General features: G+C 43.2%; 2 protein-coding genes across 2 annotated transcripts; one reads left to right on the forward strand and one right to left on the reverse strand.

Moving 5' to 3' along the window:
* Positions 1-911: 911 nt before the first annotated feature.
* XPC (XPC complex subunit, DNA damage recognition and repair factor) lies at positions 912-9272 on the reverse strand (the record flags this gene model as incomplete). Its single annotated transcript, XM_083869732.1, has 16 exons — positions 9159-9272; positions 8373-8574; positions 8047-8189; positions 7648-7771; positions 7075-7159; positions 6439-6596; positions 6118-6238; positions 5835-5924; positions 4487-5419; positions 3847-4007; positions 3520-3601; positions 2939-3073; positions 2278-2447; positions 1967-2060; positions 1677-1766; positions 912-1121 (listed from the first exon to the last, which is right to left on the reverse strand). The coding sequence occupies exons 1-16, from the start codon at positions 9250-9252 to the stop codon at positions 912-914; spliced, it is 2892 nt and encodes a 963-aa protein (XP_083725858.1). The 5' UTR covers positions 9253-9272.
* Positions 9273-9312: 40 nt separating this feature from the next.
* Positions 9313-12813, forward strand: LSM3 (LSM3 homolog, U6 small nuclear RNA and mRNA degradation associated). Its single transcript, XM_083869685.1, has 4 exons — positions 9313-9371; positions 10845-10955; positions 12020-12115; positions 12402-12813. The coding sequence occupies exons 1-4, from the start codon at positions 9351-9353 to the stop codon at positions 12480-12482; spliced, it is 309 nt and encodes a 102-aa protein (XP_083725811.1). The 5' UTR covers positions 9313-9350; the 3' UTR covers positions 12483-12813.
* The last annotated feature ends 740 nt before the right edge of the window (positions 12814-13553 follow it).

Raw genomic sequence — 13553 nt, forward strand, 5'->3', positions numbered from 1 at the left:
TCAGTGAAATTTAGATACATAATACTGCCACCAAAGACAGATCAGTATTTCTACTACAAAAGTGCAGGAAAAGCTTATGCAAATTTAACATTCTTCTCTCAACAGGTTTTTAATGCTATGGTACTGGATAACAAGAATTCTGAGGTTTTAGTGAATTTTGTTCCAGAAGTGAGATTTAACTAGTTCTACGTGTTTTGCTCCAGCACAGGCTCTTGATAAGCAACAGAAGCAAATATGTATATATTCAAATTGCTTAAGAAGGCATATTGAACCTTAAGTTTGTAATAAGGACAGGCCTTCTCTGAGACTTCCACAGCACAAGATTTCTGAGAGTAAAGAAAGATGGTAGGCTGAAAGGCCAAACTTACATCACAAAATAAAAGTATTCTTTAGAAAGAGGATTTTTACACCTTAAAGGAAGTATTTCCCCTTGAGAGAGAAAGGCCAGAACTCTACCTCAGCACTGATCTGGGTAAGCTATGGATCAAAGCAGGCATCAGCATTCCTTTGGCCACCTCTCTGCAGATAGGTAAAAAGCAGCCTGGATGCTTTAGTTCTGACAAAGCAAGGAAAAATGAAAATGAAGAAATGGGAAGAGATTGCTGATGACAGGAGTGCCTCAGGAAACTCAACTAGTAGTGCTGAGATACAAAATGGAGCAAAAACCTCAACAAAGCAAAGTGATCTCTGAAGGTGCAGCTCGTCTCCCAAGTCCAAGGACAAAAGGAAGAATCTAACTGATACCTAAGTGATACCTGTGATCTCAAAGGAAACTGGGTACTGAATTAGGTTGGTCCCTGACAGTTCAGAAATACAAATGCACAGAAAGACCCTAAAACCCGAACTGGTAAAGGATACTTTTATCATGACTCTTTTTCCTGCATGTGGAAACAGCAAAGAAAAGCTTGTCATCACAATTTCTCAAAAGGGAACAACTGAGCTGCTTCTCCTCTCTTTTCTCGCTTGCTCTTTTTGGTTGTTTTCTCTTCTTGTTTCTCTAGCTGGCGATTTTGGGGCCAATAAATGGCCGTGTTCTCCACGGCGTTCTCTGAGCTTGGAGCTCCTTCTTCATCAGAAGAGAATCCCTCTCCTTTCTCTGTCTCAGGTGCTGATGGTTCAGTCTGGAAAGAACAAGTGTGAAAATCAGAAAGTCACTCTAAGAATCGCTTGTAACTGCCCCTTTCTAAAAGGGCTTGTCTTTGGTTACAGTGATGCTGAGTGACCTTACGGAAGTTGATTGCTCTGGTTTGGGTTCCTACCCAAAGTGCTTCTATTTCGGAGCACCAAACATTCTTGCAACACAAGCATTTGTAACAATGGAAGAATAAAACAAACCTGTTTTAAAAAGATCAGGCTTTTCTCCTTGCAGAAAAAAATTAAGAACTAAAACATCTAACTAAAAGAAAAAGTACTCCCCTCTCATCCTGTTAGCTACATGCTTGCCTTGGAGGAATAAATTTAGGAAGGGGTATGACAAAAGAGAAAACAGTAAAAAAATTAGTAACATTCATGCCTTGTTAAAGAGTAAAAAATCTTTGATGAACATGACCAACACTGAACTTCTGGCACAGTTTTTTTGACTAGCTGAAGACTTTGAGGACCTACACTCTGGAGATTTTATTCTACAGTTAGAATAACCTCCAGAAAAAGAAATGACTAACAGAAATGTAAGATACCTTGATGGAGTAGCGTTGCTTCAGTCTCTCTCTGATGAGAAGTCCTTTTGTCAGCAGCTTCCAATTCCCTAGAGCTCTTTTCTCACGTTTCTAAGGGGGATTGTTATGGGAAAGAGAAAAATTTACTGCTGTGAGTTTCAATGTATTTATGCACGTGGAAAAGGAAAGCTTCAAGATTTTTAAATTATCATCAAACAAGCCTCATGCTTGCTGCTTACACAGCCTGCCCTGTTTCAATGAAATTCCGATTGTAAATGTAACAGTAAGGAAGCTGCAGAAATAATTCTCACCTCCTTCTCCTTCTTTTCTATTTCGGCTTGTTCGTTCTCCCAGGCAGCAACAAGGACCTCTTTATACTCCTCACAAACCACATACCCATCAGTACTAGGAACAAGAACACAATCCTCTGTCAGCTATGAGAAGGAAAAAGAAAGGGAGCAAATGCCTGCTGACCCAGCCCAAAAGCTACAGAATACTGACATAACTGTCTGTCTCAAAGGATCAGAGTGTGCAACTGGTCACAGGCTCCCTTTAACACAAGATACACAACTTCTGCAGGACATCAACATCTGACAGGTACAACAAAGCAGTTTTTACATACACTGGGTGTGAGTAGCCTCCATGAAAATCAAATCCAGTGATGGCTTGAGCACAGTCAATGTTCAACTTCCGTGCCACTCTGTTCAGGTTTGGAAGTTTCAGCTGCACGCAGCCAACAGGTAACATGGATGGCAAGAAGAGATAGACATTTCCATATTCATTCCGAGGAACCTGTTATGGCAAGATTAAAGATAGATGGTGATAATCCTGCTTTCTGGAGAGATGAAAATACCTGCTGCAACTCAGGGACTCTCCCCTCCTGACCTGCTACATTCCACTCCAGTATTAAATTAATATTCGCCTGACAAAGTGCAAGCCTAGATTTTAGCTGCATGGTTATCTCCTAGCTATGTCCTCTGCCCAAGCTTTGTTACTCAGGCTGTAATGCAGAGAATAAGCAATGCAAAACATGAGCTAGGAAGATCAGATCAACAAAGTTTTGACTTTAGCAGTCTGCACTCACTACTTGTACTTGTGAAAGAAAGGCCTCAGCAGAGTTTTGACTATTTCCTCCTGTGAACATTTACCTCTGAACTCTTAATCCAGAATCCAGATGTTACTGACTGATCTCACATCTGAAACATGCAACTTCTGGAAAAATAAAGCCCAGAGCTCCACACAAACCACATCCTTTAGCACCAGCCCTCTGCCTTCCCAGCTACCTTTCCATCCACTGCGATGGGGGGCTGATACTCCTCTGTCTGCCAGCGGCCAAACAGCGCCAGGTCCTCCCGGTCGCGGTTCGCTGGCTCTGCCAGCCGCGCCTTCCTCGCTCGATTGGAAAACCCTTTCACCATCTGCAAATGCAACAACAACCAGGCCTGCAACATCACAAGAAGCTGACAGTGGTTTCAAGTTTTCCTAGACACTAAAGGATAAGGTTCTGGGAGAGCAGAAATGCTATTTTCTAGTTTCAATATTCATTGCCTATAAATGACAACCTATGGCAGCTGTATGCAACAGGCAGAGATCCAGCAGTGCATCCAGAACACTGGGATGCCTTTGGAGAAGGTGAAAAGGGAGCAGTTCTGCCAGACACCACTGGGGTGGGAAAAAAGCAAAGCTGGGCTTTGGGCAGCATGTAGGAACTACAGGCACAGCAAGTGGACACCGCTACCACAAACCATGCAAGCAAGCATGAAATCGACATCTGCTGACAAGACAGAAGACAAAAACCAAAACAGAACCAAGCTTGAGCTTTAGAGGGCAGATGGACTACACAGGAGAAAGTTGAACCTCTTACCTTGTAAGGCACTTCTCCAATCCTCACCACTCGAGCTTGCTTCAGCCAAGTGTCCCTGGAGTGCAGCGTGTGTATGCAGTCTCTGAAAAGGCCAGAAAGAAGTAAATGTGAGAGTTTTCAAGTCATCCATAACAGGTCTACAATAAACTTATCACATTAGATTAAATAAAGCTGTATCTTAGTGATACACAAATGCTGTCAGAGGAGCTAAATGCCTCACCTGTTTACGCATGTGGTCTGAGACTACTGCTGATACCATCATGCAAATTAGTTCTCCAATTTGTTATAATGATCACAGATGCAAATGACAATAGATGAAAAACTCACCTGGAGTAGACAGCCTCTCCCCTGCAGTACCCCAAGATAGCAGCTGACTCAGGATAGATGGCCTGGTATTTCAAGAGGTGCCTCTTCAGTGCATAGAGAGGGTGGTTTTTGTACTCTCCAATTGCTGTTGGTAGAGGTTGGTCTTGAAGCTTCACTTGAAACTGTAAGAATTACACAGAAAAGAATAATTTCACAACTTTTTCACTACCCTTTGTAAGAAAATAAGAATGACTATGGTATGAACCAAAGAAAAAACCACCAGAAACTTATATGATGAGCCAACAGACCAAAGCAGTCTTGCTGCAAGTAAGTACTTAGATGTGTACCCTGACCTATGTATCTTAAAAACTTTTTCTGAGAAGAGTAATGCTAAACATTACACAAACCTCACTAGTAAGTTTCCAGTACAAGCTGTGCAGTACTTCTGCTATGGAAACTTGTCTGAACAACCTCCATTATTTAATATTATATAAATTTATCACTGTATATTCTCCTTAAAACATGTTCAATCTCAACATTTCAAGTTCAAATACAAACCTATTTCCTCACGGAAAGAGATTTCTAATGCTTTTTGCCTGAACAAGAATCCAGGGACTGGACTCCTGGCACTATGTATCCTGAACAACCTGTTGCCATTTACCTCATTTTCTTCCTTCTTGTCTCTCTCCACATAGGGACTTTCATAGGGCTGCAGCGTCTCTTCCCACCACCCCGGGTCCACACGGCTCTTCCTTGTTGAGGTCATCCACGCTGGATCATATCTTTGTGTCACATCCCTGACACTCCCATCGTTGTCAAATCCCACAACGTAGAAAAGCGGTTTTGTGGCATGTGCAAAGCACAGCTGGGGCTGGCCCACATTGCCATGAATACAGTCTATGCAAACCCACTTGTCCTCAGGCTCAAGGAAAACCTCCAGCCACTGGTCTGTGCCCATTGCTTTCCTCACCTCCTGCTGTCCATCATCCTCATCACTAGAAATGATTTTGTTTCTCTTCCTCTGTGCTTGAGGCAAGCCTGGATCTGTACTTTTTGCTGGCTTAGTCTCAGCTCCACACAAATTTTTTGATAGCATTGTTTCTGAAGTCTCAGTTTTTGACCTCTTTATAGTTGTCAGCTTTGAATTCTGGGAGGGCTGTGAGCTCCTCCGCCTTTTAGGGGCAGTTTCAAAATCCTCATCAGAGAGATCACTCTCCTCCTCTGAAACCTCGAAGTCTGAAGCACTGCCCTCATCACTTCCACTCTCTTCCTTGTAACACACTTTGGAGGCCACTCGTCTTCGGCGGTCGTTCTTGGGCCTGACTGGCACATCTTTTTCTGCTGAACTGGTCTCATTACTTGATTCCTTCTGTTCCTGGCTGCCTTTAGTTGGCTTTGACTTGTGTGTCCTTTCAGTCTGGGCAGTTTTGGGTTTCTTTGGCTCCTTGCTGTTTTCTTTGCTCTCTGAGGATTTCTCATCCTGCTTGGCTGTTTTGCAGGGGCATTTTTTTGCCACAGCTTTGGGTGTTGTGGCAGAATTCTCCTGCCCCTCAGAGGTGCTGCTGTGAGACAGCCTCTTGGATGACGTCTTTCCCTGCAGAGAAATAGGCCAGGTCACTTTTATCATTACAGCTAATGTGGTTAAAAAAAAGGGGCTGAAATCAGCCCAAGGTTCATGCAGACCAAAGGTTGGCGGGCACAGTCAATTCACTTGAAAACTTCAGGCAACTGGCTGAAGAGAAGTGTATTCATGCAGCAAGAATTGCCATTTAAGTTTTATAGAAACATAAACTCACTGAAACGTTAAGAAATCTTTGCTGAAACACAAAAATGAGTGGCATTTTAAAAGAAGAAAATTAAAAATTAAGGGTGTGCATTTTCTGCAATGTAGCCAGAGCCCTGGTTGATGCATTAAGCAAATCACTGCAAGCTGTAAGAGCCAGAAAGTTTTTTTTAATCCTACTAAATCAGTGACCTATTCCTTATTCCACACAAACAACAAAAACTACCTTTGGTCTTGTCTCCTTGAGAGGAATGGGCTGAAAAGACAGCACAAGGCGACACAGCAGCTGTAATGCTCGCAGAATAATTAAAAATATCTGCAAAACAGTTTAAATTGAGTAATTTAATCACAGGAGGCCTTGAGATAAAAATCTAAGAAAATAAAACGCTACCGAATCACTTAAGTCACTGATCTGCTTTCTTCGAATCCAGCCCTCCCACCACTTTGTCTATGATCTGACACACAGCATCCAAACTCACCAACCAACCCTGCACTTCCCAGTCTCTTACATGAACAAGCTCCTCATCATCCTGTGCAGTGTAGATGGCAAACCTCCTCTCCAGTGTTGACTGAAGGGGCTCTCCTTTTTCAGTGGAAAGCTCCTCATTGACAGTGAAAGCTCCAACAAACCTGAAATATAAGATACCTGCTTATTATCCAGCATTTGTGATTGTATTCTTAAACTTCTGAGCTCACTCTCTCCTTCTTTAAAAAGGAGAGCCTCTCTCATCCTTGTATATAAAACTTAAAAAACCCACAGAAAATTAGTTACAGTTACTCCTCTTCCTGAACCCTAGCTCTACATTCTACATTACTGAAGAGAGTTTTACCATTTCACCAAGTTGGAAAGGTAGACAAGGCCCACTTGGCCTGCGGGCACCTGGGTGAAGCGGGTGGGGACGATGGACAGACCGATGGCGAGGAGATCTGGCTGGCTGCAGATCCTGTTCCTATAGAAACCATTTGCTAATAAACACAGCAAGTGAACCTGAGAGAGAAAAGTTTAAAAACTGAGTTCACAAGAGACTTCCATTATGGGAACTACTGTCCGTGGTAAAGACAAGGAATACTTCACTGCTCCTTTTAACAGAGAGAGGGGACAATGAAGCCTCCCAAGCATTCACAGTGCTGTCTTCAAAAGACAGGAAAGCAATGAAGTCTTTGCAAGTGTTTCCTGCTCTACACAGTTTAATCCAGACAGAATGAGAAGACATCCCTCCATGGAGAAATACACATCCTACTCACATAGGCTTTGAGTTACAGTTTTACTAACACAGGCACTGGTGCTTCTAATTCACAGTTTAGGAGGAACCTTAACAAACACCTGTCAGGACTACAGCCTCTATTTTTTCACTTCTAGCTGTGGCCCAAGTTATTTGATAAAAATTGGTTTCTTTTGATTACAGATCAGTTCAGACACCTTTATGCCCGATTTCTTCTCTGACATGGTTCTCTGAGACAAATACCTTATGTGTGTCCTCACGAACCTCCTTGCTGAAACGTTTCATCATTCTCCGAAGGTACATCTCAAACTCAGCTTTTCTTTTTTCTCTGCAGAAGATTACAAAAGAAATGGATGTTGTGGGATTTTTGGGCTTTTCTGGATTCCTGAACTGGGTCAGCTCACAAAGAGAATCCATCCCACTGTAGACACTTAAGGAAAGGTTTAGTGACTGGCTATGTGAACAAGCTGTTAAGATTTTGTAGTAACACAATGCCATTCACCCACAGCCCTACTTGAAGAGATCTCCTGCTGTCCCTTCACTGGAAATGGAGACAGTAAAACACAGTGAAGTTGTACACTTGATTTTCAAGGAAGCTGAAAAGCCTCCTCCATTCCTGCCAACTTCCACTGAAGATTTTTGGTAGAATTGTCAGCATGTAAACTGTTCTTTATCCCACAACCCTGTCTCATTCCAACTCAACAGTCTGCACCAAGTGGGGATTTTCACCTAGGACACAGCAAGTCAGTGACAGCCAAGACTTTGGGTATTTTTGACTTCAGCCTTTACCACCCTCCACCACATCCTTGCTCTTACCTCCTCTCTCTTTTCTTCACCTGCTCTGGGGTTTCAATCTCTATCTCAACAGGATTGCTTAGCAGCCCCACTGATGGAAGAATAGCAGCTTCTTCTAACTTATCCGTATCAGGTTCCTGAAGTTCTGTAAAAATAAAATACTAAATTATAAGTAAACATGAAGTAGATTCCCAGGAAGGACTTATGATGGGATAAGAACCTACGTTTTTCTTCTTAAGTGTTCAAACAACCTTTAAACAGAACACATCCAGTAAATACCAGCTCCTGGATCTTCCATAACACTGCGTGTGCTAAGTTATTTCAAATAACTGTGGGATGCTGGTCATCTGCTGTTGAAGAAGCATTGTGGTATACACGCTTTTAGAAAGTGCTTAACATGAAAAAATATGCAATTGTTACCTTCCACATCCTCCCATTCATCTTCACTTTCATCATCATCATCACCATCATCATCGCTGTCAGTATTGTCTTCATCCATCTCTTTTTTAACAGGAGATTTTGTCTTTAAATTCATCTCATTCTGAGGACGCTTCAGTGAGTCACTGTTAAAATCATCAAAACAGTGACAGCATCAGGAAATGCAGCTGCTTGTTTATCAAAGACTAAAAATAGGGAAATAAATCAAGCATGACCTCTTGCATCAGTAACAGATTGAGTATTTGACAATATCAAACCACAAAAAGAAATAAGAAAAAAAGTTGTATAGACTTGAATAATAAATTTACCTGTGTGTTTCCTCTTTGATACAATTATCTTTATTTCTAGCATTCTTATTACTTTCTTTTATTTGCGATTTTGCCTCTTCCCGTTTTGAAGGTTTGGAAGTTTTTGCTGAGTTGAAAACTTCAGTATCACAATCATCCTCCTTTTTCCTAGCTGGAGCTTTTGAAGTTTTTTTTATACTGGGCTTTTTCTCTTCAAAATCATCTGCACGTGACGAAAGAAACGAATATTAATGTTAGAGGAGTTTCATCTCCATGGCAATCTGAAACAACATCTCCACGGCTTCATTAGAGGCGGCTACAGAAGAAGGTGAGAACTCACAATGCTGACTGAGCATGTCACTGCTTGTTTATAAATAGGCAGGATTCGAACGGTGAGACTCGTTGGAGGAAAAATATCTCAGAAGAAGTACCTAAAGATTCCTATAGCCCTACAGACGGAATCGGCGGAAAAGCAAGCACCGTGCTTGCCATTCACAACAACTTATCACCACGTAACGCTGCCCTGGGGAGCGCGGCCGGGTAAACATCCCTTCAGCGGGGGGGGCAGCGGGACGGGCCCGCGGCACACACGGGCTTAACACCCGGCATCTGGGGCACCGATCCCACCGCCGATAGCCCTGCTGATAACACAGCCGATAACACGGCGATAACCAGCCTCCAGCCCGGCGTTGCCGTCCTGCCCGCGGGCGGGCTGGCGCCGCTGCCCCCCGACCCCGGGGCCTGGTGCAGCCCGAGCCGCGGAGATGGCGCAGCTCCGGCCCGCCACGGCCTCCCTGCTGCACTCACCCTCCTCTTCCTCCTCCTCCTCCTTTCGCAGCCGCCCAGAGCGCCTCTTTTTGGCGGGCGCGGGCCGGGGCGATGCTCGGCGCTTCGGGGCCATGGCGCGGCCGGCGGCGGGGACGGGAAAGGGGAGGGCAGGGGAAGGGAAGGGGCCGGGCCATAAAGTCTCGCGGGCGGGCGCGGGAGGCGGTTTGAAAGATGGCGGATGAGGTGGACCAGGTGAGCGGCTCTGGGCTCCCTCGGGGCTGCGGGGGGAGGCGGCTCGGGGTCCCGGGAGCGCTTTCCGTGCGAGGGAACTCCCCGCTTGGTCTCGGAGTTGGTGCCGCTGGCGGGGCGCGGGCAGGGCTCGCTGCGGGCCCGCTGACCCCCGGCGCTGCCGGAGGAGGGAAGGGGGAAAGCTGCCGGGGAAAATGCCCTTAGCTCTGAGGGAAGCGGGAAGCTGGAACGGAGATTTGGGGTATATATGAGATATGGAAGATGTGGGATATGCACGGAGGTCTTCATCCTTTTTTTAGTTGCCATGGTGGAAAGTGCGCCTTTCTGACAGAAAGGGGCCTCAGGCCGGGGTGTGCTGAGGTCTCAGGGCAGGCCCGGGGCCCAGCAGGGGCTCGGGGCGGTGTGTGCCCGGTACCGACGGCACCCCCCAAATAACCAACTAACTCCCTGTGCCGGCACCGCTGTGTCACCGCACCGTGCCCTGGAACAGCTGCGGTGGGGCTCACACAGGGCTCACTCTGTTCACAGTGCGAGCTGTGGCTGCTGGTGAGAAAAGTAGTTCACAGTTATAGAATAGTTTGTGTTAGAAGGAATCCTGAAGATTATCTAGTTCCAGTCCCCCTGCGTGAAGAAAGATTGGCTGCAGACTAAATTGAGATATTTTGACTCACATTGTGTAGGAGCATCCGTGGACAGCAGGGAGAAGGAACTGTGCAGACCTGAGATATTCTAGAAACACGTGGTTTTATTGCAAGGGTTGTGGGTAAAAGGGCTTTGCCTTCAGGCACCAGCCTGGGCTGGAGGGAACCCCAAAGAGAAAGAGAGTGTATGGGGTAAGGGAGGGAGAGAAGCTAAGAGGGGTAAGAGCAAGAGGGCGGTAAGAGAGAGCGAGGACCTTGTTACAATACATTATATCTCCTTTTGTGTTGAATATTCTAATTTACAGTGACCAACCGGCACAAGATACAAAACCTACAAACCTTGCATGCAGCCTATGAGAACTATTATATTACCATCTCATCCTATATTCTAAACTCTACAGACTACTTTTCTTATCTACCTTTTCCTTGATACCTTGGCAAGGTGGAGAGGGGCTACGTTCTTGGGTCCTTTTGTTTTCTGTTCTTCAACCCATCTCCAGCTCATCCCCATCTTCCTGCCTGCCATGATCATATCACAAAGCTGGCCTTCATTTCTATTTCACTCACAGGTTTTACATCTCTAATATTTCTTACTAAGCAATCATATTTGCAAGCCCTTCCTGTCCCATCTTTCCCAACAGCATTGCTCAGGGCTGGTGAGTATCAGTGGAGTGGTAAAGCAGCAGCACTCAGTCCACCAGGATGTGAAGGAACGATTTGAAGTATTTGCATCTGTGTTTTCAGTCCTTTGTTTTCTGTGTGTCACAAACATCGAGGAATGGAAAAATTCACAGGATTCTTCTATAGAAATAATGCTTTTTATTTTGTTTTTTAGCAACAAACAACAAATACTGTAGAGGAGCCACTTGATCTCATTAGACTCAGTCTAGATGAGCGAATCTATGTCAAAATGAGGAATGACAGAGAGCTTAGAGGCAGATTACATGTAAGTAAAACTTCCAGAACATTGTCGTGCTCATTCAGCTAAGCACTGGGCAGCTTTTCTTTATGTACAATAGTCTGTTAAACAAGTTTACCTGTAATACTCCACTGTTTGTTGAAAAAATTAGTTTTAAAACAGGAGTAATTGTATTTTATGGTTGAAAGTGCAGACATTGGTTGGAGAAAGCAGGTTAAGAATTGTCTTAGTTGCCACAACTGTGATTGGTGGAAAAATCTAATTTTGTCAGTACTTTGTCAGGTATTAACTACTTCCCTAGAAAGCCAAGAGATGTATTTTGTTTTTCTTGTCTCCTGAATGATACCAAGCAACTAAAATTTAACTGCTTTTGGCTTCCATTTCCCTGTCTGTGAAAAAAACAATAGTGCTGCAGGCCTCTTCCTATCATATACTCTGAGGCCTTTTCTAGACCCTTTGGGAGGTGTGATGGGATATGTACTCAGCTGGGTTCTCTGATTTTTGCTTTCTGTTCAGTCAGTCAGCCTCTCTGAGTGCTGGGGAAGAGAACCAGTTGCCCTATAAGTTAACTGGGCCTCAACTCTTCTGGAAACACAGAGATAATGAGAAATCCATGAGGGGCAAGTGTAGTTTGCCACATGGTTTTGTGAGGTTTTTTGGAACGTGTGTTTAAGGTTTTGCAGCACTGTATGAGAAGTAGCTTTCATATTCTTTAAGTTGCCCCCAGGCAATCAGTTCCAGGAGGCTGGACTGGCACCAGTGTGTAGCTTTTAAAATGTGTCTGTGTCTGAGCTCTTGTAAGTGCTCTCACAGAATGCATCAGAGCTATTTCCTGCAAGTGCTTCAGTAAATATAAGTGTCTTGCCTTTTTTTTTTTTCCTGCTGCAGAGTTCTCATTTGTTTATGTTTGTGTTGAGTTGTAACTAGAACTCATAGTACTTTGTTTTGGTCAAAATTAGGCTAGACTGCTTATGCCTGAAAGTCTTGCTAAAAATTCTCATTTTAATAAACTCATGTTTGAATTTTGGAAAACATAATAATGATAATTCTCAAAACATAGTAATTTGGAAAACTAAACTTAATTCCCACAGGCATATGATCAGCACTTAAATATGATTTTGGGTGATGTGGAAGAAACTGTGACTACAATAGAGATTGATGAAGAAACCTATGAAGAGATTTATAAAGTAAGGACTAAAAAAGGAGTTAATTTATCCTCACTTTTTTTTTTTTAATAAAACTACACTGTGTTATATTAAAGTACTTTATTGCTGACTGCTTTTTGAACCAAGCTCTAACGGGATTTGAACAAACTGTTATGAAAGTACACAGGGTATCTAGAGACTTGGTGTGAGTTGTGTTGATCTCTTGAGCATGCCAGAGCATTGGCTGTTTGTTGGAGTTGTTTCAGGTGTGTTTTTATGATTGAAATGAATGTTTTATAAATGTAAACTTTTCTTTCCTTTTTCACAGTCTACCAAAAGGAATATCCCAATGCTCTTTGTCAGAGGGGATGGCGTTGTGCTTGTAGCTCCCCCGTTGAGGGTTGGTTGAAGCAACAAGGACTTAAACTTCTTGGAGAGTTCCAGACTTTTGGACAGTGGTTCATGTTTCAATCATGTCTCAAAATTCTGTATGTGTTTTTTATAGGATATTTTTGTTGGTTCTTTTGAAAAGGGGAGGGAAGGGGGAACCAGTTTGTCTTGCAAAAAGTAAATGTAGTCAATTGAAGCAGTGTAAAACCCAACCTGATCTCAGAATTAATGTAAACTGCTGTAAATTGGCTGCCTTGTCACATTTGGTAAAAGAATCCCTACTTTTTTCTATCTTGGCAGTAGTACTGTCTTATTTTTGTTGTTTTAAATAAATTTTGATTTATCTTTGAGATTTGACTTGTCATTTTTTTTTGTGTTGATGGTGTATGTTTCTCCACAGAGCTGGTGCTTTATGAAGTTACACTATCCGCCTCACTGTCAGAGAAAGAATATCTTTAGTGTGTTGTTTTAACTTCAGTCCTTACAAACACCCAAGTTTTGCTGATTACTGGTTTTGGGGACAACACTACATCAATCAATGGTGCTGCAGTGTATGGCTCTGTGTTCAAATTTGTGTTGTGTATCCTCATTATAGGCAAACAGTGTTTATATGGATCTTCCACCTGAGATAAAGAAGATGGGCTTCAGTGCAATGTTTTCAGATATTTTCATTGTTTAATTGGCTTTGTTAACAGAGTTTAACACAGTTTGCAAGGCCATAAGTAGAGACTTAGGTTGTTGCTCACGTGCTATTGAGTTCCCTGCTGCATTCATTTCCTGCTGTTAGTAGCGTGTTTCAGTTTTTGAGAACATGAAATTCTGCTGGATGCCTTAAGATGCATATAAGTTACCTGTAGAGAAGGTGCACTAGAACCTGAACAAAGCTCCTTTTAAATACATGCTTTCTCAGGCCCACCTTGTTTGCAATTTGCTTTCCTTCTTGTGTGAAAAAAAAGGACACTTCTATAATTATGTTTTAGAGTCATATGAGAGATGTGTAGGTCTGCACTTCCTACAAAGTTTGACTTTTAACTTAATAAACTTAATTATCTAGGTTCTCTGTAGGGTTAGCAAAAGCAGCTTGCTCTGG

This window comes from Zosterops lateralis (assembly GCF_965231275.1).
Source record: "Zosterops lateralis genome assembly, chromosome: 11".
NCBI classification, from domain to species: Eukaryota; Metazoa; Chordata; class Aves; order Passeriformes; family Zosteropidae; genus Zosterops; species Zosterops lateralis.

Excerpts from the sequence above, each read along its gene's own strand:
- LSM3 (XM_083869685.1), top strand. The coding sequence starts at position 9,351 with ATGGCGGATGAGGTGGACCAG. Across the intron at positions 9,372-10,844 it reads TGGCGGATGAGGTGGACCAG|CAACAAACAACAAATACTGT; the intron begins GTGAGCGGCTCT and ends TTTGTTTTTTAG. Across the intron at positions 12,116-12,401 it reads CCTATGAAGAGATTTATAAA|TCTACCAAAAGGAATATCCC; the intron begins GTAAGGACTAAA and ends CCTTTTTCACAG.